General features: G+C 39.9%; 1 protein-coding gene across 2 annotated transcripts; it reads left to right on the plus strand.

Annotated features, from left to right (window-relative positions):
- The first annotated feature begins 534 nt into the window (after positions 1-534).
- UBC32 (ubiquitin-conjugating enzyme 32) lies at positions 535-11732 on the plus strand. Of its 2 annotated transcripts, XM_087679252.1 has the most exons (6): positions 535-866; positions 10011-10142; positions 10343-10427; positions 10528-10691; positions 10791-11197; positions 11344-11732. In XM_087679252.1, the coding sequence occupies exons 1-5, from the start codon at positions 756-758 to the stop codon at positions 11166-11168; spliced, it is 870 nt and encodes a 289-aa protein (XP_087535378.1). In that variant the 5' UTR covers positions 535-755; the 3' UTR covers positions 11169-11197; positions 11344-11732. The 2 variants fall into 2 exon arrangements, with proteins under 2 accessions (XP_087535378.1, XP_087535377.1); XM_087679251.1 differs by having other exon boundaries at positions 10791-11732.
- The last annotated feature ends 12574 nt before the right edge of the window (positions 11733-24306 follow it).

The following is a 24306-nucleotide window of genomic DNA, read 5'->3' on the forward strand; positions in this document are numbered from 1 at the left end:
TGGTTTTAAGAAACTGGTTTCCATATATTTTAGTGGAAGTTGGAAACCCATCAGGGCACATGGGGCAATTTGTGGTTCTCAAGACAAATATGATTTTCCTTCACAAATATGGGTTAGAATGATGTCTCAACTTGGAAACCAATCCATAGCTGTGGGGCCGACACATGAAAAAATGCTTTGAAATGAAGATCAAAGGGACGCGACTGCGCTTGCAAGACGTAGCATAGTATCTTTAAAGGGAATTGGAATAAAAAACATTCCGATCAATTGGTGAAATCCAGAAACTAGTCCTGGTTTTCAGGGCTCAGAGAACAGACATGAAAACGCTCCAAAGGGCAACCCTTCGGAGTTCTTGCGAAGCGCAACTGGGCACGCTTTGGTATCCGGTGTTGTGGATGTGCGAAGCCTGGTGATACATAGGAACGCTTCCCGACAGGATGGTCGGACTTGCCGACCAAACATTTGGGGTCTTCCTGGGAATCTCCCTTTCTCTCTTCAGAGTCAATATATATATATATATCTCTTTCTCTCTCTCTCTTCCTCTTTCTCTTTCTATGTTCATGCATCGATCCATTCACGCATCCATCCATAGTTTCGACCTTCGCGTCGAAGATTTTTTCCTGTTTCTGCGTCCTTCCTTGAGATCAGATCCTCCTCTAACACAGGTGAAAACCCTAGGTTTCTGTCTGTCTCGCTAGACTTTGCGTGCACAGAAGCCTTGAGCTTCTCTCCTGTAGCAGCTCTTCCCCCCGGAGATGTCGTCGCCGAAGTACAACCTCAACAACCCTGCCGTGAAAAGAATTTTGCAGGAGGTCAAGGAGATGCAGAGCAACCCTAGCGATGACTACATGAGCCTTCCTCTTGAGGTACACGCTTTCTTAATCCGGTGGACTGGCTGCATACGTCTTTTCAATCGTGATCACGATGTGTTTGCTTACGATTACCAAAGATCTGCAACGATTACTGAATGCATTCCTGAATTCAGGAACTTAGCGTTCTGATTTATCATAGGCCCGTGGACATGCGCATTGTGTTTTGCGTTTAGTTTGTGAGAACGCTTTTTTCCATTTAGTTGGTCAGAAATTAAGCAATCGTAGCATGTACTTTTAGAGCTGATTGAAAGGAATCTGAAGGATTTAAATGCACTTAATCAGAAATATGCTTTTGAGGGATAACTGCTTGCTTGTTATGGTATAGGTAGAATCGTGGACCGTTTGCAGTGCATTATCTGGTTTTATATGCTTACTAATGGGGACCAAATAGAGATGCCTTTTCTCGTAGTTCGGATGTTTTGGTTGGGATTTTTGCGTCAGTTTTTCCTGTAATTTGACAAGTCATCCCATATTAATTCTTGCAAGCGTTTAGTAAATGTATCATATGCTAGGTTAAAGACAATATTAAATGAATGGGGCTACTTCTGTAGTTTACAATGCATGGCTCAAATGGCTTCTCGGCATTGTCTTTGATGTCTTCGTTGGCTTGATTTTCATCCCGTTTGGAGAACTGCAATAAGTTGGATCTTCACACTTTTGGAAAGCTCCTCTGCAAAGACACATCTAGCAATAGATGCAGAACCATTTGTGGGTACAAACTGTTTGAACTGAATCAGCATTTGCTCAGTAAGCTAGGGATTTTGAAGTGTTAGATGCAGCTATTACACACAGCTAAAGGGACTTTGGCTGGATGCATAATTGGATGCACAGCTATATGAACTGGAAACAGTTGGTACATACAAGTTCATCATCTACAGTTGTTTTCATAACAGTTTTATTGGAAACAAGCATACTTGGATAATTTTCACATGAAAGAGGCATAGCTTATTCTTATTTCTTCTATCCCTATGCCTACTGTTGTTGCCTGCAGTTCTTTGCTACATGACCAGATTACTGGCAATGGGTAAAATCAAGAAAAACTTTGGTGGATAAATATTACTGCATCACCATCATAGCTTTCACCATTTCATGCATATCTACCTTGCAGCTCTTCCTTTTTCTGAATGTTCATGCCTTTCTTGAACTTGTTGCCAATTCATTGTCTTGTCAATCTCAGTGCATACACAGTCAGCCAGTCTAAGCTAAGATTGTAAAAAACCTGTAGTACAGTGCCAATTGACCGTTGCTATGAAATGCTGTACAATGCCATCATGGATAGCATTTTCTGCTAAAGTGGAACTTCCTGAAGTTCTGAAAATATCTGCGCAGTGGCCTGCCCTCTAGAGGCTTCACTAGCTTCCACATTTAAGGCAGTGAATTTAGGGCCAAAGTGAATCAACTGTTTACAGTCTGTTAATCTCATGGCTGACATGTGACTGCCATTTGTGTGAACGCCTTCTTTAAACTAATAGGTCACATCATTTTGTGGCCATCCATGTACATCCTAGGTGTTGGTGATGTGTGTAATAAAGGTGCCTTATTGTTTGAAAATGACTTTCATGAAACCACATGGCAATAGCCGTAAGATTTAACATTGGATAGCTTTGTGAAACTGTATGCTAATTGGATATCCCTAGAATTTCAAAGTAGTTTTTCATCCCAATTGATGGCACCACCATTAGGGTTGATGCCTTCTGTGTGAAAACGACTTTCATGAAATCACGTGGCAATAGCCATCCAATTTTGACATTAGATAGCTGTAGGATTTTGGTGAGACCATACACCAACATTGGATAGCCCTAGAATTTCAGCACAGTTTTTCATTCTAATTGATGTCTAATTCATTTTAGGCCAAAAGAAACACTTGGTCAATTTCCCTAAAGGAGATATGTTCCTGTTATAACCCTAAAGTATATCTGTCCCTATTATAGCTGTAAAGCAAGCTCTCATATGAATCACCATATGGCCATCTAATATGTTGGATAACGTCTGTGTTGATCACTTGTGATAATGTCTGAGATTCAGTTAAGTGCCCCTCTGTTCGACCGTCCCAACAGCACGAGAGAGATCCTTTGATTCACCACCCAACCTCGCCTAGAAGATTGTTGGCTCCTCTCCCTAATTCAACTGCCAGCAGTTCGCTTCAGATGAGTCCTACTATTCTTAGAATCACTTACTCTCTAGGCTCCCCTTGACCCCGTTCGGGTGTCCAAGGCCCCCGGACGGTCATCCCTCGTGCCTGTCTCCCATAAGTTACATTTATTAATGTAACATTTCCTTCCCCTTAATAATCGGTTTCGTCCTTGAAAACGTTACTTGGAAGGTTCAACTGTAAATTGGGAAACCTTTTCCTTAAAGTACTTACTTGCTCTCATGTTGAGCTTTCTTCTGAACAGTCTTTCCATTTGACCAAATATTCTTGATAAATAGTATTCCTTGTTCGTCTGTTATGAGCATTTAATATTCTTTCTGGTTCATGTGGATTAGATTGGTCATCTAATAGCTCCTCAATGTTATCATTTAAGATTAGATTATCCAAATCACCCAGCTTCTTCCTTAGCTTAGTTACATGAAAAACTAGATGTGTTTTACTACTAGCAGGTAGTTGGAGCTTGTAAGCTTGTTCTCCCACCCTTTTAAGTATTGTGAAAGGACCACAATACCTGGGTGAAAGCTTTGGACATCATCCTGTTTTCATGGTTTTAGTTTTGTTTAGGCACCTTAAGATAGACCAATTCTCCTTCTTCAAAGAAGATGTCTCTTCGGTGAGGATCTGCATAAGCTCTAGCTCGATTTTGAGCTTTTTTAATATTTTCTTGAGCAAATTTTAACATACTATTCATATCCTCCAAAAAGTCATTGACTGCCTGAACCTTTTTCTTATACAGTCCCACTGCATGAGGAGCTATGGGCTGAAATCCATACATTAGCATAAATGGACTATATCCAGTGGAAGAGTGCTTGGTACTATTATATGCAAACTCTGCTATCGGTAGATACTATTCCCAATTAGTTTGCCTTTTACTTACATATGCCCTGTGCATATCTTCAAGGATTTGGTTAATCCTTTCAGTTTGCCCATCAGTTTGGGGTGGTCCACTGTACTCATGCTAAGTTTAGTATCCAATTTCCTAAATACAACACGCCAAAATTGAGTATCAAATTTTCTATCTCGATCAGAAACTATATTTGCCGGAAGGCCATACAATCAGTATATGTTCTCTATGAACAATCTAGCCAATTTTGGTGTTTTAACATCAGTTGAAGTTGGAATAAACCTAGCGACTTTGGTTAACCTATCCACTATCACCCACACAGAGTCGTGCCCCCTCTGTGTTTTGGGTAATGTAACAATAAAGTCCATGGAGATACTCTCCCATTTTCCCTAAGGAATCTCTAATGGGTGGAGAAGTCCTCTCATTTTCAATCTTTCAGCTTTATTAACCTCGCATTTATTACATTTGACCACATAGTCAAGGATGTCCTTATTCATTCCAGGCCAAAAGAACTGCCTTTTAATAAGACTATAAGTCTTATTAACTCCTGGATGTCCCGCACTAGGGGTATCATGACACTCAAAGAGTATCTAGTGCCTTATTTCTTTATCTTTCGGAACACATACCCTACCCTTGTAGAGTAAATAACCATTATCAATGGTAAAATTCTTCCACTTGAATCTCATTTGAGCAACCCCTGATACTCCATTTCCTTGATGAACATCCTCAGATATTCCTTCCTCTGTGGAGACTACCATTTGGATTCCTATTATTTATTGCTTTCCATATGTTGGAATATGTCGGATCAACCTGGCATTTCCCTTTCAAAGTTTCAAGTAAATCGGAAGTGAACTGAGTAAAACTCAATTCATTTATGATGGGCATTCTGCTGAGTGCATCAGTCACTATATTGTACTTCCCCTTTCTATACCTTATTTCATAGTCGAACTCTTGGAGGAGTTCGGCCCATCTGGCTTTACGCCCTTGTAGATCCAGTTGGTCATTAAGCCACTTAATGCTTTCATGATCCGACAATATCAAAAGTTTGGCACCGTACAGATAGTGCCTCCATTTCTTCATTGCATGTACTATTGCATGCAGCTCCCTCTCATAAACAGAATAATTCCGTTTTGCACAGTCTAATTTCTTGCTTTCAAAAGCAACTGATCGACCTTCTTGTAATAAGACCGCGCCTATCGCTTTATCACTGGCATCGGCTTCAACCACAAATGGTTTATTAGGATCCACAAATAATAGTACTGGAGCTGTAGCAATAGCTACCTTAAGTTTTTGAAAGCTTTCATTTTGGTCTGTTCCCCAATTAAAGCTCTTCCCTTTCCCTTTAAGTTGGTCTGTCATTGGAACAGCTATTTTGGCATAATTTTGAATGAATCTATGATAAAATCCAGATAAACCTAGGAAGATCTGCAGCTCTTCCAGGTTCCTTGGAGATGACCATTCAATAATTGCCCTTACTTTTTCTGGATCCATCTTGATTCCCTCTTTCGAGATAATATGCCCCAAATATTTGACCTCTTGTGCAAAGAATTCACATTTAGTTTTCTTCGCATAAAGGGAATGTATTCTTAACAATTGGAATACTAATTGTAAGTGTTCCAAATGTTCTTCTCTTGATTTACTAAAGATCAAGATATCATCCAAGAAGACTACTACAAAGTATCTAGATAGGGCCGTGACACACTATTCATTAGCTTCATAAAAGTAGCTGGTGCATTAGTGAGACCAAAAGGCATCACCAAAAAATTATAATGCCTATATCTAGTATGAAATGCTGCCTTAGGAATATCCTATGTCTGTATTCTTACTGGGTGATAGCATGATCTTAAGTCTATCTTTGTGAAGAATTTTGCCCCTTGTAATTCATCAAAAAGATCTTCCATTTTGGGCATAGGAAATTTATTCTTCACCGTTATCTTATTAAGTGCTTTATAATCAACACAAAGTCGCATAGAACCATTTTTTTTCTTTACCAATAAAATTGGCGAAGCCCAAGGTAAATTGTTGGGTTGTATAAACCCTTTATCAAGATAATCTTTAATTTGTCTTTCAACTTCTTGGTGCTGTGTTTCACTTAGCTTATAGGGTGGTTTAGAAATAGGGTGTGTATCCCTATCTATGTCAATTGGGTGATTTACATCACCCCTATTTGGTGAAAGGCCACTTGGTAAATCAGAAGAAAACACATCTTCAAATTCATCTAGCAAACCACTTAATTCATTACTTACATTCAGCTCACAAACATAAGAAAATTGTTGCTTTATATTATAGAAAATAAAAGTGTTCTGTACAGGAAGGGACCATAACATATATACCTCACAAGCTTCCTTCTTTATCAGCTTCTGAACTTTAGTGGAACACAACAAAGGGTTATTAGATACTTCATGTTCACCTTGAATCACAAAAGTCTTACCATCCCTTTCAAAGTCCATTGTATTATGATGATAACTATGTTTTAAGGATGGTTGCAATCCCCATAGCCACTCCCTCCCTAAAGCAATATCGGCTCTTTCCATATTCATAATTTGAAAATCAAGTTTATCTTTATATCCTTGGATCTCAATTTCCAAATTGGATAACATTGTATCCCATATTTGATTATCCTGACCTTGCATCATACGAACAACATATTGATGCCCACTCTTTTGTTGGGGAAGTTTCAATTTTTTGACAAGTGCATAATTTATGAAATTGTGGGTGGCAAAGTTGTCAATCATGACTCTAACCCTCTTTCCACCTATCAATCCATGCACTCTAACCAAATCATGTGTCCCAAAAGTAGGCTGCCACATAGAAGTTGACATACAACACGTGTGTTGTACATCCTTGTGCAAGACCTCTAAAGATTTATACTTTCCATGCCCCTTTAATTCCAGGGTCTGCACTATATGGATTTGTTTTTCTTTTCCCTTACCCTTATTCTTATTCTTTCCTTAATCTTCCCCCTTTTTTCTTTGAGGGCAATTCCAGGCAGCATGGTTAGGGGATATGCAATTGAAACACAGCCTTTCTTTTTTGGCCTTATCAAAGTCATCTTGACTTAACTTTGGTCTTACATATTGCTTCTTTTCAAAGGGTTGTTTCTTGCCCTTAAGAAATGACATTTTTATTTGAAATTTGCCTACAAATTTTGAGATTTCAAATTCCTTAGTTGTGGGTTCCGTATCAATGAGACTAGTGAGTGTACCTGGACGCGTATTATCTTCATTGATTAATGCAAATTTAATTGCCTCTTCAAGCATCTTAGGTAAACTCCTTTTCACTTCCTTTTTACAGGCCTTATCTAGTCCCCTTATGAATCCTCTTGTCTTTTGAAATTCGTCTATTCCTTTCAATTTGAGGATTATCTCACGATACTCCTCCAGATATGTCAGCAGGGGTCTTCCCTTTTGTCTGACATAATCCCAATCTTCCCAATTTCTTTCCATTTCATTTTCAGGAAGGAATTCTTTCAAAAAGACCGGCTCAAATTGAGCCCAAGTTTCAGGTATTTTATTTGCCTCCTTTAAAGTTCTCCACCATTTATATGCCTTTGGCCCCAAGGTTAAACTGGCCTCCAGCGCTTGGAGATGTAGTGGAGTATTCTTAAGTTTGTGCAAATCCTCCCATTTTTGGAGAAAATTAAAGAAAGTGTCTTTATTTCTGTCTTTTTGCTCCCCGAGAAACTGAGGGGGTTTCATATCTTTTAACATTGGGTTATCCCTTAACTTTTGGTGGGGTTCCCTAGGATCTCGCATAGTCACATCTAGATCTTTTGATAAAGATGGAATGTCCGAGGTTTCTACCTTATTTTTATCCCTTTCTAGTAACAAGGGTAATTGAGATTTTATTTCTGTGAGTGCTTGAGTTAGCAACTCCATTTGAACCCCCTGTGCTTGCACACGAACAGTTAAATCATCAAATTGTTCTCGTGTAGCAAAAAATTCTTCCCATTGTTCTTCTTGAATTTCTGTTTCATGGGGATCCACTATAGGATGGTCCCTAGAACTAGAATCTTCCGTCACCCCCTTTTTCTCTTTACCCTCCATTAATACATTGGAATTAGAAGCAAATATAAGAAGTTTGCGTACAAGATGAGGTACTTCCCTTATTATAGTGATAAGGCAGCTATCAGTGCCGGACGCGTGAGAGTAAGACTTGTCTAGTAGAAACACATGATGAAAATGGGATTAAACACTCCCCCGGCCAGGTCACATATGAATTGGCTGTGACCACTATTGTCACTAAGGCGGGATTTCGCCCGACACGTCTTACATCGTCCCCCTTCCCTGCTGGCAACGCTTGCGCATGTTCGAATCCTGCCGTCCCCCGTCCCTCTTCCCTACTGGCGACACTCGCTTTAGCCTAGTGCGACTGCTTTGTGTTGATGTGGACAACTGCAGGATTGATGAACACCACTGTCAACTAGTAATGCGCCAGCGCGCCAGATAGGAACGGGACCCGATAGATCCAAATAGGGACGAACCCGACGGTTCTTTTCCAAAAAAGCCTGCCACGCTTCCGTTGCGACAAGGAGGTAAAGCCCTTTCGACTCTTTCTAGGTAATGTCGCCTAACGGCTCTGATACCAATGTTGGATAACGTGTGTGTTGATCGCTTGTGATAATGTCTGAGATTTAGTTAAGTGCCCCCTCTGTTCGACCATCCCAACAGCATGAGAGAGATCCTTTGATTCACCACCCAACCTCGCCTAGAAGATTGCTGGCTCCTCTCCCTAATTCGACTGCCAACCGTCCGCTTCAGGTGAGTCCTACTATTCTTAGACTCACTTACTCTCTAGGCTCCCCTTGACCCCATTCAGGTGCCTAAGGCCCCCGGACGGTCATCCCTTGCGCCCGTCTCCCATAGGTTACATTTATTAATGTAACATAATACCACACCCACCACTGTACACACACACCCCCCCACCACCACCCCCCCCCCCCCCCCCCCCCCCCTCTGCCCCCGGCCGCCCCGCCCCCCAAAAAAAAAACACACACACACACGCACGTGTGCATGCATATATTTGTGTGTGTGTTTATACAGATGCACTAAGCATGCACTTGTGCATGCATGTGAACAAAGGGTTGTGGATGCCCACATTGGCATGGTAAGGGCAAAAATCACATGGACAAGTCGCTTCAAGGAAGTGATAGTGACTTAGCATTCTACTTTGGTGTGCCCAAGACAGTGACATGCAGAGTTCTAAATCCTCAGGTTTGAGTTCCATATGGTGTCAATATGAAGAGTTACCAGAGTTCAAGGGTAACGGCTGAGTGGAATTGTGGTAATGGCTGAGTGCTTTACTCCAATAGGTGTCTTCTTTATGCCGGTGCCCACAAGGTGGGGGTACAATTGAGTAGTGACATGTGACTAAACGTGCTTGTGAATATGGATGCTTATGGTGGTAATGGCAGCTACCCAGGAACAAGGACACTTTTGGAGAGAAGTGATGGAAACCACATTGGTGGCAGTGTCAATGACAGTGAGAGTGTTAATTGCATTAGGGTAGAGAATGATGTAGCTACAACCTTTCCTGGCTATCTAAGTATTGAGTGAATAAGGGCTACAAACAAGATGAAGTGAAATAAAGAAAGAGAAAATCCTTTCTAGGTAAAGTTCCTCCATGGATCTGTTGCCAGACTTGACAGATGCTAATTGAAGGAGATCGATGGTGATTATGATAGTGATGATGACTATTGTAGATGCCTATGCAACATCCAGCGATATGGCATCTCAAAGAGACAGTGATGGTGATGACAATATTTACAGTGACAATGATAGATGGAAACTGTGTCAAACAAGGTTGTTACATCCAGTGACATACTTTCAAGAACATTAGACTTTTTCTGCACTTGGTGGACTCTTGATTGATGTGGTGGACAAGTGTGCCTGCCAGCTTACAGTTCTGATTAGTGGTGTTTTGCAGCAGAGGCAGCAGATGCACAACCTGATGTGGTCGTTTGATGGATGTTAACATTTGAGAAAATACCACACTATGTATCACAGAGGTTTTCAATTGGTCATGTGTATGATTGACGTGTGCTAGCTTTCACTATTTGGTAGCTTTCACGTATGCACATTTGGTGTGCACATGAGTTTTCTTGATGATTTGACTTTAAGTCAGCTTTGCTGGCTGAGTGCAGGATAACATTTTCGAGTGGCAGTTTGCTATTCGTGGACCTCGAGAGACAGAGTTTGAAGGGGGCATTTATCATGGCCGCATTCAGTTGCCTGCTGAGTATCCATTCAAGCCTCCTGCTTTCATGCTATTGACGGTATTTGTGCCTCTCTCATGCCCTTTCATCCTAATATAGTGGTCATGTGCTGCAATTGAGGCGTACTAGTACAACATGTAAACATGGCATATTGTGTGGCATCTGGTGTATGGTGCATTACTTGTGTATTTAATTGTGTATGCTTTACTTCAGACCGTGTTTATGTGACAATCACATTATAACTCACATTTACACTGCAGCCAAACGGAAGATTTGAAACGCAAACAAAAATCTGTTTGAGTATCTCTCAGTATCATCCAGAGCATTGGCAGCCTTCCTGGAGTGGTACAGATATTTTTAGAATTTTAAAAGTTTTTGGTGCTGATTCTGCCTGTAGGACGTTCATCTTTGTCTTTTCTTATAAAAAATGTGTGTGTGATTACAGTTAGAACTGCATTAGTTGCACTGATAGCCTTTATGCCCACCAAGGCAAATGGTGCTATTGGCTCATTGGAGTTCAGTAAAGAAGAGAGAAAAACTCTTGCTCTGAAATCGGTTGAAGTTCCCCCAAAATACGGAACTGCTGAGCGTCAGAAAGTGATTGATGAGGTGCCAATCTTTTCACTGAAGTCTTAAATGTTTTTCAAGGAATGGGAACTGACCAGGGTTTTTCAAGGAATGGGAACTAAGGGTTTGACCTGTGATCAGATTCATGCAGAAATGATAAGGCGAACCCAGAAGCAACCTGCTGATACTACCCCTGCTTCTGCTACCCCAAAGGTGGATGCAGTTGAACATTTAGACATTGAAACTTCTGACAAAGCTGGGGAAGGTTCTCATCAGAATGTAACTGTCGATCAAAATCTGGCTGCCAGCGATGTCATGTCCCGGGTGTCAGTTCCAGGTCCACAGAGCTCAAATCCTGTTACATCATTAGCAGCACCAACATCCTCCATGAGACCAACTAGAAGGCAGCAAGCATCTGATGATCAATTTCTGACGCTATTAGCCATTGGTCTGGTAGTAGCACTTGCAGCACTTCTAATGAGGAAGGCCTTCAAATCTTATTGGTGGATTAATTTCTGAGAGTTCTCCAAGGATAGAGATTATAGCAGGTATCACGTCAATTGTAGTAAACAATTCTTATCTTGTCAAGCTCGGTTGGAGATCTGCCCAGTTGTATTTGCCTAACCTGCACCAACACTGTATTATCTATGTAAATTTTATTTGGTAAAGATATTGGTGTTTTTGCACTTGTCAGTTGGAGACGCCAGGACAATACCCCTGGAATCAAAACAATAAGTGTGGTTGGAGAAGCTCCCCTTTCCAACAGTGCTCCATATGGCTTTGCACACCTTAGCACTCAAAATCAGATATTTATTGTGCTCATTGTACTATTTGGGAGTCTGGTTCGAGAATCTGTGCTGTACTCAAGCTTGATATTTGATCTTATGGCATGACATCTGGCTAAAAGCTGAAGCTCTTACTCTGTGTAGGTGCTAAGTGTAGTATATATGTGGACACTACAGCAGTAGTATGAAATGTGTGATAAGAGCAGCTTCATAGCTGAGATATCAGTGAAATCTTTCTAGGGGCTGATTGCTCCACAGGCTAAGCTGCAAAATCTAGAGAATTAAAGACTTGCATTGATTATGGGAAATTCCCACCTTCTTTTATTACCTACAAAAGTAGGACCTACTGTTTACTATGAGTGGTCTTTCTCCGATTGACCTGTTTCCATGCATTTGCTCGCATTTTCCACATGTGCACGTGTGTTCAGTACTTGCACACCTGCATCCATCCATGCATTATACATGATTAATAATGTTAAGTACATACATATTTTTGCATGGACCATTGCCTGCACGATTAGGCTTGAATTTTGATACCCCAAGTGGCACTGAAATATGCAATGTCTGTAAGCAAGCTCTAGTCTCAAAGGTGGTAGGTAATGACTTAAAGTGGGGAGATAGTTGGTGTGCCACTTGTCTAGCCCACAACGTTAGATATGGTGCAGTCCCTATTGGTGTGCACACTGGCAGATTGTAAAGTAATTGCAAATCACAAATGTCAAATGACTAAGAGTAAAACTCAGTCTGTCCTCATTTTCCATGTAAAACTTTTAGTAAAAGCTCCTTGAGCATTGTAGTGTTAACGCAAATGTTGAGTTTGGGTGATATTACACAGTAATGAAGTGAAAAGGCTGATAATTCATGGACCATTATACTTGAGCTCATCTGCAGTGAGCTTTTAGGCACGCAAGGTAAGTCTTGGGGAAAGACGAGAATACATTAGGTGAATTTTAGAGTACTTGGACTAAACAAGAGTGTTGGAATTTTCAAATCTGAGTCTTTTGAGAATTCCTCCACACAAAATATACTGTCTTGATAAATTGTTCATAGATGCTGTTGATCATGGGTGTCCACGCGGTACTTGTGTGGGCATCGCAAAAAAAGATTCAATGTCTTTCTTAGAACCGGGTATTCTTAAGTACAACAAAGGTAGGTGGTTCGTTAGTCTACTTTCATGTCACCCAATGTAAAAGGATCAACACATTCATCATGGACCACGAGCAACAGTCTCCAATAACAACATAAGTTCAATGCAACCCTAAGTTGTGTTTGTAGGTATACCATATGTTCTACTGAATTTTAGTCCCTCGATCTATTTTCAAGCCAGTATTAACATGTTCATTGTGGATCTATGGGCGGAGCAATTTACCATTTACAACGCAACCTAAGTTGGGTGTTATTCGGAGTGTAAATGTATGGTTGAAACTAGCCTTTTTTTTGTGCATGGGTAGTAAATCCTTAATTACAACTTAATTACAATAGAAGATACTTAATGAAAATTTGAAAATACAAATTTACTTACTGATCTTGGACAATGCACATTCGATTAGCTCCAAAATTCGCCACTTTCGGTATTTCTTTAGCTTTATTGAAGAAAAAGTTGATTTACAATGGGATTTTCTTTATCCCCTTCATAATCAAAACTCCCCTTTTTGTTCAAAATAACCAATAAGTCTTTAATCTACTTTGCCCCTGGATTCGGCACTTAATTGGTCTTCACCCACTTTATAGACGATGGAAATGTTCCAAATTCAATGGTTGGCTAGTCTTTCACTTGAATTTAGTTGAAATTCACCTTCAATCCTATTACATCCAAGTCTTAGAGCTTTTAATTTTTGGCATGCTTCCCAAGGTTGTTGCTAAATCCTCCTTCTATCTTTGAATTTCACTTGAATTTAGTCTTTCACTTGAATTTAGTTGAAATTCACCTTCAATCCTATTACATCCAAGTCTTTGAGCTTTTAATTTTTGGCATGCTTCCCAAGGTTGTTGCTAAATCCTCCTTCTATCCTTTCTAACAACACAGACATCCTTAGTGGTGCCTTCCACTACAAATCAAGTCCATTGGAAACATATCAAAGGATGGAATAATACATATCATTTGGAACTATATGGATGACATGTAATATATGGCAAACTTGCAACTTCTAGTTGACTTACCTCTATTGCTCAAGTGCATTGTTTGTTGCATTGTTGGGATTACGATCTACTCTTCATTGTGTGGCATTAATTGAGGAGCCTATATGGTCTGGTCGTTATGATTCATTTTAGAGAAATATTTTCACTACAGGAATACAAAAGATGTCTAGACTATAGTACTTTAAAACATCAAACCTTTTGGGTGTGGAGAAATCAAATTAATTGGTGATGAGGGTCGATCTTCGCTAGGCCTTTCTTCAACGATTCTAAGTGTGTGATTGCTCTTCTATTTTCTTTTTTCAACAACCACACTATTAGTATCATTTTCTTGTAAATCCATCATAGTCTCTTTATTAGGAGACAACAAGTACAAAATACTCCTAAGAATACAACTCATTTTACATACCATGCCTTTGGAACCTTGAATCTCTTGCATTTGTTTTTTCCTTGAGTATTTTTGGTACAAACCTTTCTCATTAGAGGGATATTCACCTTTTGGGCAGTCAAGGAAGATAGAAAATCTTTGATATATCTCCTCATCCCACTCTTGCTCTATATGGTAATTCTTATACATATACTAATCATCCCATAGGTCCACCTAGTCGTATTCTCCTGCTAGATTTTGTATAGTCCCCCCTCTCTATCTACCCATAACATGAATCTAAAATAAAATTCACCATTATATTTTTGGAATAGATTGGCAAAATAGCATCACAAACATTATAAAAGAGAAGGATATTGTGCACTACCTATATAAAAGCTTCTCAATATGAAAAGACGTGTAAATATCTTCATAGACTAAACGTTCACTTATTAGTATCGCATCTTCAAAATTATATCATTCCCACGGCATATAGGCTACCAAGACGTTTTTACCCAATGTTGATTCGCCCCCAACAGTTGTTGCTCCATCCACTAAGATTTCTCTACACCTTGAAAGTTCTCCTTGAGCAACTATAGGTTTCTGGTGCATACAAGTATTATTGTTAGAATGTTCATAGACCTTCAATGGAATATCCGCAACATTTCTTTTGTGGCTGGACCGTGTCTTGCATACGAAGGAGCATGACTTTCAGTGATAATTCTAGGCCTTAATTGCTTTGTGACACACAGTTGTCCATGCATTATCAGAAATCCATCTCTTAGCACAAAGTGTCCATGCCTTTGACCATTACAAAGCTGATCATACGCATTAGCAAAGTTCGAATCAGTAACATATTGCTCTTTCATGGCATCCAACTCAGTGTGATAAACCATGCTGACAGCTGAAATTTGTGGCTTACGTGACAGTGCATCAACCACAACATTATTTCTACCATCAATATGTACAATCTGAAAATGAAACATAGAGAGAAAATTTGCCCATCTCATATGCTTCTCTGACAACTTTTTCTGCATTAGAAAGAACCTCAAAGTTTGATGGTTTGTTTGCATTGTAAAATCAACCCCCAACAAATTATGTTTCCACGTAGATAGTGTATGAATTACAACCAAGAGCTCTTTCTCATAGACCTGCAAATTCTTTTCTGCACCGTGGAGAATTCTGTTCTCATAAGCCATAACTTGGTCGTCTTGCATAAAAACAACCCCAATGCTGTTACCACATACATCACATTGAACTATAAATGACTTCCTTAGATCAGCAACACAAGCACAAGATCTGAAGTCATATATTTCTTCAACTTTTCAAATGTTAAAATTTCCATTGTTGTCCATCTAAATGACATATCCTTTTTTGCAAGGCATGCAATGGAGATGCAATTTCAGCAAACTTGTGTACATACTTCATGGAGTAAGAACATAAACTTAAGAAGTTGCTGATCTTATGCACATTCCTCAAAGGTGGCCATGATCATATTGCTTCAACCTTTGCAGGGTCCATGTGAATACCATCAGCCGATACAATATCCCCAAAAAGTGGATTTCATGCAAGAAGATTTCACTTTTCTTGTCATTGATAACCAGCCTATGGTTATGCAATTCATTGAACACAATGTCCAAATGCTTTCTGTGCTCTACCTCATTCTTTGAATAGACAATAATGCCATCAAAGAAAGTGCCCATAAATCCTTTATGTGGCCTAAAGATACAATCCATCGTCCGATTAAAAGTGGTAGGAGCTTTCGTAAGTCCAAAAGGCATAACAAGAAACTCATACAATCCAAACGATGTCCTAAAAGATGTCTTAGACACATCTTTTTGTCTAATGCGTATTTGATGATACCCACTTTTCAAATCTATATGGCTAAATATGGGTGCCTCTTGCAATCTATCCATAACATCATCGATCCGAGGAATCGAAAAGCGATTCTTTATTGTGATCTTGTTCAGAGCATGATAATCAATGCACATACGCCATGATCCATCCTTTTTCTACACCAAAAGCAGTGGAGAACAAAAAGGAGATGAACTGGGCTGAATCAACCCTTTTTCTAACAACTCATTTACCTGACTCATAATCTCCTCTTGTTGGGCTGCACTGACTCTATAGGGTGGCTTATTAGGTGGGCTACATTTAGGGATGAGATCTATGCCACGATCTTTTGGCCTTTTAAGCGGTAGCTGCTCTGGAAGTGACTGAGAGAAGCAATCAACATACATTTTTAGAAATGACACACGATCCTTCTCTAACTTAGACATGTTCCCAACATTCTCACTATCATCTTTATCCTTAATAAAAACCAAGTACACTAAAAGATGATTTTTCATTACTTTGGAAATGACAGCTGCAGGTACAACGGGGACAGATTCATCTTTTAACTTTACATCAAGTGTGAGTACCTTTCCCTTATGCTGAATAGTGATATTCTTTGCACAAGAATCAATCAGTGCATGCATACGGTTACACCATGGCATACCAAGAAATACATCACAACCCTCAAGTGGAGCAATGAAGAACTCTTCGCTATCCACATATCCTTGTATATGCAATCGAAGCTTTCCAATGAGCGGTGTGACAGGGACTGTGCATGGCCTTTACATGCCATTCCAACTTTCCCCATGGGTCTCGTCTCATCCTCCCTGATGCCTAGATGGGCGGCCATGTCAACAGAGATGAAGTTGGATTGTGTACCATTATCAAAGAAAATCAATGCATGATGATCCCTAATTTTGTCCCATGGTTTGCACAACTTAGTAGCATCATCATTGGGCTGATCACTAACAACATTGGGCACCAATCCCACTGATGTTTTGGGCTTCTTTTCTTTAGAATCTCCTTGATTTTTTGATTTTTCAGCTTGCTGCCTATTAGGACAATCCCTTGCAATGTGACCCTCCTGTTCATAAATAAATTATTTATTTACAGCCATCAATTCCCTATGTTGAGCCAATGTTTTCGAGCCCTTTATTTGCTGTTTTGGCCTCTTTTCAGGCTGACTTTTAGATCTGCCTCTTTTCTTAGCCTTGAACAACTTTTTATTCGGCTTCTCCCCACTATCTAGGAAGCTCGAATCCTTTCCACATAGCAAAGCATTGGCTGCTGTAGCAGTCTCTATAAGCTGAGACATGCTAGGCATGGTGGATTTAATGCAAAAATCCTTGATTCCTTTGGGTAGTCCACAAACATATTTTTTTACTTGCTCATGAAGGGGTATGGGGCGATAAGAAGTAAAAGGCAGTAATGCATCCCAATACTTCTTATTATATTGCTCCAAATTCTTACATTCCTTAGCATCCAACTTATTCCAAGCTATCATAATGTCCACCTCAAAGGTACTTGTCAACCAATTTGATGCAAACATTTGCTTGAATTGTACCCACATTGACGATGCTCTACCTTGCATCAAAAGAGTGGACCACCACTGTAATGCATTCCCTTTCAAGAAAAAGGCTACCTTTTGAATCTTTGAGGACTCCGCAAAGTTCCCCCTTGAATAGGTTGCATCAAACTTTTGAATGAAAGTCAAAGCTTTCAACCTATCTTGTACACCGTTGAAGGACTCAAACTTCGCTCCTTTTTCACCCTCATCATAGTCATTTGCTGGCCCTTTGGGTGTCAAGTTGTCATACACTGACTGCTGCAAAAAGGATGCATTTGCTGAATTTACATCAAAACCAAATCCAAACGGAGCATTTGCATGACCAACATTCATTCCTTGAGTCCCATAAGCATTCCAGGGTGCAGATGCAGTACCAAACATGCTACTTTGTGCCCCAGGCATCAAGTCAATGCTGCCATACATAGGGTTTTGCATATTTCTAGCCATACGTGAATACATTGGGCCTTGCACATCATGCATTGGTTGCTGCATACCATAGGGATTTGTGCCAAACATTCCCGTATGCGGTTCTTGTCTAACCATAGCATGAAAAATCATGCTTCCACCAAAATATCTTGGTTGCCCCATCATAGCATGCATGCTCAGCTATCCAAAGCCCAATGGATTGGCACTTTCGTGATGGCCTTGCATTTGCATTCCTTGCCTTGTATGCACCAACTGTTTTATTTCATTAGCATCTTTGGGAGCTTCAAATGAAGGGTTTGGCATTATCTTCGGTGCATCTTGCTGTCCCGAAGGTGTAGAAGATGTCTTCTTCTTCTTGCCTTTGCTATCCTTCTTTGGAGCATTCAAAAATCGGGTAAATTGAGAATCCTTTGCCAATTCAGCAAAGAGTTTTGATGCTGTCCTCATCTGATTCTTGAATTGGTCATCAAATTCCCCTTCACTTTGCTGGTCATTAGCCTCCTTATGCCTTGAAGGTCATGCATCTTGCCCAACAGTAACATTTTCAGCTTGCTATCCATGGTCTAAGCCTTAGGCATTGCATTTCCTTCATTCCCATGTGAACGTTCATACTGAGAGGCATCATCATTACTTGAATCCATCTCATTGTATGAAGACATATTGCTGTAATTTCTCAACTAAGAGTATAAATCAGCACTACCACAAAGCTTTGGCTTGCAATTAGGTGCTTTGGGCCCATCTAATAAAGGGATCGAGTGGTATCCCGGCAATGGAACCATGAAACTAGCCTTCCTTTCATGGATGGGTGGTCAATCCCTGATTATAGCTTAATTACAGTAGAAAACAATTAATGCAAATTTAAAAATACAAATTTACCTACTGATCTTGGACAATGTATACCCGATTGACCCCAAAATTGGCATCCCTTTCGGTATTTCTTTAGCTTTATTGAAGAAAAAGTTGATTTACAATGGGATTCTCTCGATCCCTTTCCCAATCCAAACTCCCCTTACTGTCCAAAGTGACCAACAAGTCTTCAATCTATTTTGCCCCTTGATTTGAATGCTTAATTGGCCTTAACCCACTTCATAGATGATGTAAATGCCCCAAATTCAATGGTTGGCTAGTGCTCCACTTGAATTTAGTTAAAATTCACCTTCAATCCTATTGAATCCAAGAAATTTGCAATTTCCTAGCCTCCAAAGTTCCAAATGTTGAGATCTTCATAGCAAGGCTGTGAAATGGCTGGGATATGAGAGAGAAAGCTGCAATGAAGCTCTCTCTCCCTCTCTCCAGCTCTCTAAAACCCTACAATGCAAAATGTAGTCTTCCTTGCCACTCCTGGCCCCTTATCACCCTGCCCATGCCTGTACTCACCTTAGTCTTGCTCTCCTCACCAATATTTAACCCAATTTTTCATTTTTCCTCTTCTTTTCCCTGTTTCAACCTATTATACAGCAACAAAAAAACCCTACTACGTGCTCCAATGTTTTGCTTCTATCCTACCTAAATGCAAGGAAAAATCATAAGGGAAATACCTATACTACTCCAACATGCTTTTCCAAGTCCAAAAATCAAAAACCTACTTGCTAAGGAGATCGAATACCTCTTTAAACTCCCTCGCTTCCTACCTATCTACTTCAAGACCGATTCGGGAAAAACCCTACTTCAATGCTCGATTCGAAGCACACAAGTGCTCAAGGCTGGAATTCGTTCGTCTCCAAAACGGAACCAAAATGTAGCAGTGATCAACTGCCAAGACCCACGGACTGCTTATTGCTTCAAGGGTTCCAAGCCAAGCACTAATGGCTACCTCTCATATAACTGATGCGCCATCCATCTCTACGGGTGTAGTGAGCTTACCTCCATGCCCGATCGAGTTACCTCCTCTCCCAAGCACTTCGGTAGCTACACGATACAAGTGCAAGCTTCAAGCAAGCTCCATCCTCAAGCTCCACGCTCCAAGGTCCATTGTCGCAAGTAAGAGAAGAGAAGAGAAGATAAGAGAAGAAGAGAGGAGAAGATGGAGAGCTTCTCCTCCTCAGTCCCTCACCCTCACACTCTCACACTCCCTCTCTCAAGCACAAGCTCAAGCAAGTAAGAAGAAGAAGAAGAGAGCCACTTTTGGCCACACATAAGAATGAGCTTCTCATTCACTTTTCAACTTTATATACAAAACCCTAAATCCCTTTTGGGTGGTCATCCCCTTATCCCCTTTTTTGCATGGTCGGTCGTGGCCTAGGCCCTTTTTCCCATTGTCTTCCTATCTTTCTAGCCTCGTTCCTACCACCCATCTACCTTTACACCCGCTTTTTCTCGTGCGCCTTTCTCCTTGATTTAGGACTTTTCTACACTTCTTATGTTTCCAATTTCTTCTTGGCGCACCTTCGTCTTCTGTTTCATTTTTACCTTGGCCTTTGTCTCTTGCTTTAGATTTTTCGACTTTTTCACATTGTTCCTTTGAGGGTTAACACCAATATTTGAGGTTTAATGAATGTGTGTGTGTGTGTGTGTGTGTGTGTGGAAATATTTTAGTAAACTTATAGTTTAGTCTATGGAGTGACATGTCAATGGACAAGTTCTATAAGCATAGTTTTGAGTACATATATGTATGTTGTATAAGTATCTCATTGATTTTTTTTCATGGTTCTTTGAGCTTGAAATCCATAACTCGCCCCTTTAAGTGTTAATGAATTCATTTCCACATCTTCTCCTCTTCTTTGTCTCCAAAATAACCCAAGATCCAACAAAGATGGTAGTAAGAATTTACCTATTGTTATCAAGGTCAAAATTGTTATACATTGTGATTGCTTTGATAGAAAATGAAGGATGCCAAGGACATGAAGCGTTCATTGAAATAAAAGATACAGCAAAAGAATAAGTTGAGTGAAAGGAGAGAATAGTAAATCAATCGCAAAAATGAAGAGAGGGTATTAAGCTTTTTGAGATGTTTGAGAAAAAGAGAGGAATACTACTACAACAAAGGAAAAAATATTTGGATGCATTACTCAAGAATTTTGAGAAAATGATTGGAAAACTGCAAGGTTATGCAAGAGTGATAAGAAATGTCTCTATCTAGTGTCTTTAATTGTACCAATACATCTTGTATTTTGTGTCTCCACAAATTTTTGCTCCAAAAATATCTCAAAATTCTTTATTTTAAAAATATTTAAATATGAGATAAAGGAATTTAAATTTGAAAACCCTAATTTTACCATAATGCTAGCTCTCTCCCTATTGGTTGAGAAAGGCTTTCTCTCTCAAAAACTAAAAGCCCCAAACTTGAGTCCAAATTTCCCCTAATATAACAAGAGCCTCAAATTCCACATCTACCACTACCCACTAAGGTAGCTAATACATTCATAATGAAACGATATGTAAACATCCTCATGATTTCAATTATGAGTTCCCTTCTAGAAACAAAGAACTAGAACCTGCATACTCTACACAAACCTCAAGCCCCTTAACGTTCAGTCATGATAATACAACTTCACCACCAATAATTGGGTCAAAGGATCAAAAGACCCATCAACTTCAACCCTCTACTAGCACTAACATCCAACCCAACCAAAAGCGTAAACAATAGTGACTCTAAAGAACTGATTCCAAGCATTCCTACTACTCAACCCTTGACCACCTCACCAACAATTGGCTCCCCATGCCAAAATTCTTCTAACGACTCAAGTGCTAGAAAGATGACACCCACGACAACAACCAATCCTAAAGTACCAACAAAAGACCACCATGCAAAATCATCCCATGAGGTCACGTAAGAATATCCACCAAGCATGCAGAATGCCTAGACCTAGGACTTTTGAACAATGATACAATTACAGCTATTAGGACCCTTCATTGCTCATGGGAAGAATATGAATTCATTTTCACAAAATACCCCACCATCTCAGAAGAGTTGATAGGTACTCAAGTGACTAGAGAGGAAGCTCTCAAGGGATGGTTGAGTACATCCTTTAAACATAGATATGCGAAGACCACACATGAGGACCTAGAGGAATTAAACAATTTGCCAAAATTGAGTCCCTATTTTTGCAAAAATGGTTCGCGCCCTACAAGCACAATGGGAAAGGATTAGCTAGCAAATCATGACTAATATCGAATAGCAACAGAGAGTAATATTAACTACTAGATATGATCCTACCTATGTTGCTTCTACAATATTTCGAGCACTTGCTCTCACTCATGATTGTTTGGAGGACCATATCATGCTTCACTCTTATTTGGACCAAATTTTAAGTGAGGAAAAACATGTGGCTAGTCACATAGGTTCATAGGATTTTCTCACTCGTGTTCTTACCTACATTACACATGTGAGCATCAAGTCGTGCGATATGAATCACTATGCAACAATAGAATGCAACTCTCACTTCCATGAATGGTTACTACAATGAGATCCCAAGAGCAATAGGATATTCCTACACCCTTGTACATAAGTCTACTTACTTTAGGGAGTTCTCGAATTACTTTGCACAAGCTTACTTAGTCCTCTTAAAAAAAAGCGGGGGGGAGGGGCACAGAGGGGGTTAAAATATTCACCTCTCATATTACTTTTCCATACCCCAATAACCCTTCACAAAGCTAGGAATCATTGCAAGTTTCCAGGGAAGGAAGGGGCAAAAGAACAAAAGAAAAGAGGAATAATCATGACTTGTCAAAAGATTCACACATCTAGGGCACCCTAAATATAAAAATGATGTAACTCTTTCACCAAGAATGGATTTTGTAATTCTGAACATATCTTCTTGGTTTTACAAACCACTAAGGGAATGGCCGGCTAGTGAAAAGGTCATTTGCAAATAGCAAGAGAAAAAATATTCTCTTCATTGAGGAAGAATAGATAAAGTACAACATGAATTCTGGCATGAAATCTAAGGTACATGCAAATTCAAAAACTGAACCAGGTCATAGAAGGTGAAAATAAACTCAAGAGTTGGTGGAAATGTGCTTCCTTGAAAAGTATGTTGAGAAGTTTGGAGGGAGAGTGAACCACCAGAAGTGCACAAAGTTCCTAACCAACAACAATCATATTAAAAGGATGGGATAATCACCAACTTACCTGAGCATTGGGAGAGGGTGACTAGCCAGGAAATGATTGGCCTATGATCCAAGTTCAAATACTCCAAGAAGGAAATGGGCAATGATGGTTTCAAATTTGAAGATATCCCTAACCCAACCCTAAGAATGCAAGCTAAATTGATGCACGCTCTCTTCTTCAACATCAAACACAATTCCACCATGAATAGAATTCGCATGGGGTTGTTTGAAGTCCTTGTGACAGGGCATGTGAAGAGCCTAGACCTTAGTGCCTACATAAGGAACACCATACATGTAGTTGCCAAAGCCCTAAACTTGAACACACATGATATACAAGAATTTGGAGAGGTCACAATATGAAGCATGAAACCCACTAGAGGAAAAGCCTTTGGGGTGTTGGTTTTGGTGGAGTATTTGCTAGCAAAATTGAAGAAGCTATGAGAGACCCCAACATAGTCAAAGAATTTGGAACACATGTAGCTAAGGGGACATCAACGTCATTGGTGTAGGAAGTAATCTCAAAGCCTAAGGAGAATGGAGGAGAAGATGAAGAGGGAGCTCAATTGGAAAGAGAGGTTGGCCTAGCAAAGAAGAAATTGGCCACTCACACAAGGAAGCTAGCAAGATTACTTCTAGTGCATTTGCTCAACAAGTTAGATGCAAGGGACTAGGGTCTCACGAATGACACCAAACTAAAAAAGATTGCAAACTCAAAGGTAGAAGAAGATAGAAGAAGAAAGAATAAAAAGAGGAGAAAAAGCTCAATAGGCCGAACTAGAAGCCCTATAAAAACTGAAGGGAGGTGAGCCCCAAAGTGGAAGCATGAAGTGGAAGCAAGAGCTATGGTGAAAGAAGCAAGAGCAAAAGAAAGAGACACACACAATGTGGGAACTCCAACAATCACAATGTGTGATAGGCCTTCTCTTTATTCAAATGTCACTCAAAGAATAAAGAATGAAGTGATACTAATGGGCACCCACCACTTGCAGTATACAGGTGTGTGGGTATGCAAGTATTGTCAATGTAACTAATACACAAGTGGCTAGGCACAAGCGCCTTTATCCCCAACAACCTTCCACTTAAAGGCAAATGTGCCCCTAGAGTAAGAAAAAAGTGACAAAGTACAAATGTACAAAAGTACAACAGGATCAGGAAAGACGTCATCTCATCCAACATCCATCAACTTCCTAAGGAAGGCAAAACACTATGCTAAGAGACTTTGGTGAGTAGATCTACAGGATTTTGGTCAGTTGTTGAGATCTTGACAAGCTTAATAAACTTGTCCTCAACAACCTCTTTAATGACATGGTAATACACCTCAATGTGTTTTGTATTCACATGGAAGACTGGATTCTTGGCCAACTAAATGGCACTCATAGAATTTGAATGCAATGTAGAGACCACATTAGTGATGCCAAGGTCTACCACAAGACAACCTAACTAGAGAACCTCCTTGCAAGCTTGAGTTCCTATAACATACTTTGCCTCTATACTAGA

Source organism: Lygodium microphyllum, chromosome 6, assembly GCF_053477565.2.
Source record: "Lygodium microphyllum isolate KBCC chromosome 6, Lygodium_microphyllum_v1.1.10, whole genome shotgun sequence".
Taxonomy (NCBI): domain Eukaryota; kingdom Viridiplantae; phylum Streptophyta; class Polypodiopsida; order Schizaeales; family Lygodiaceae; genus Lygodium; species Lygodium microphyllum.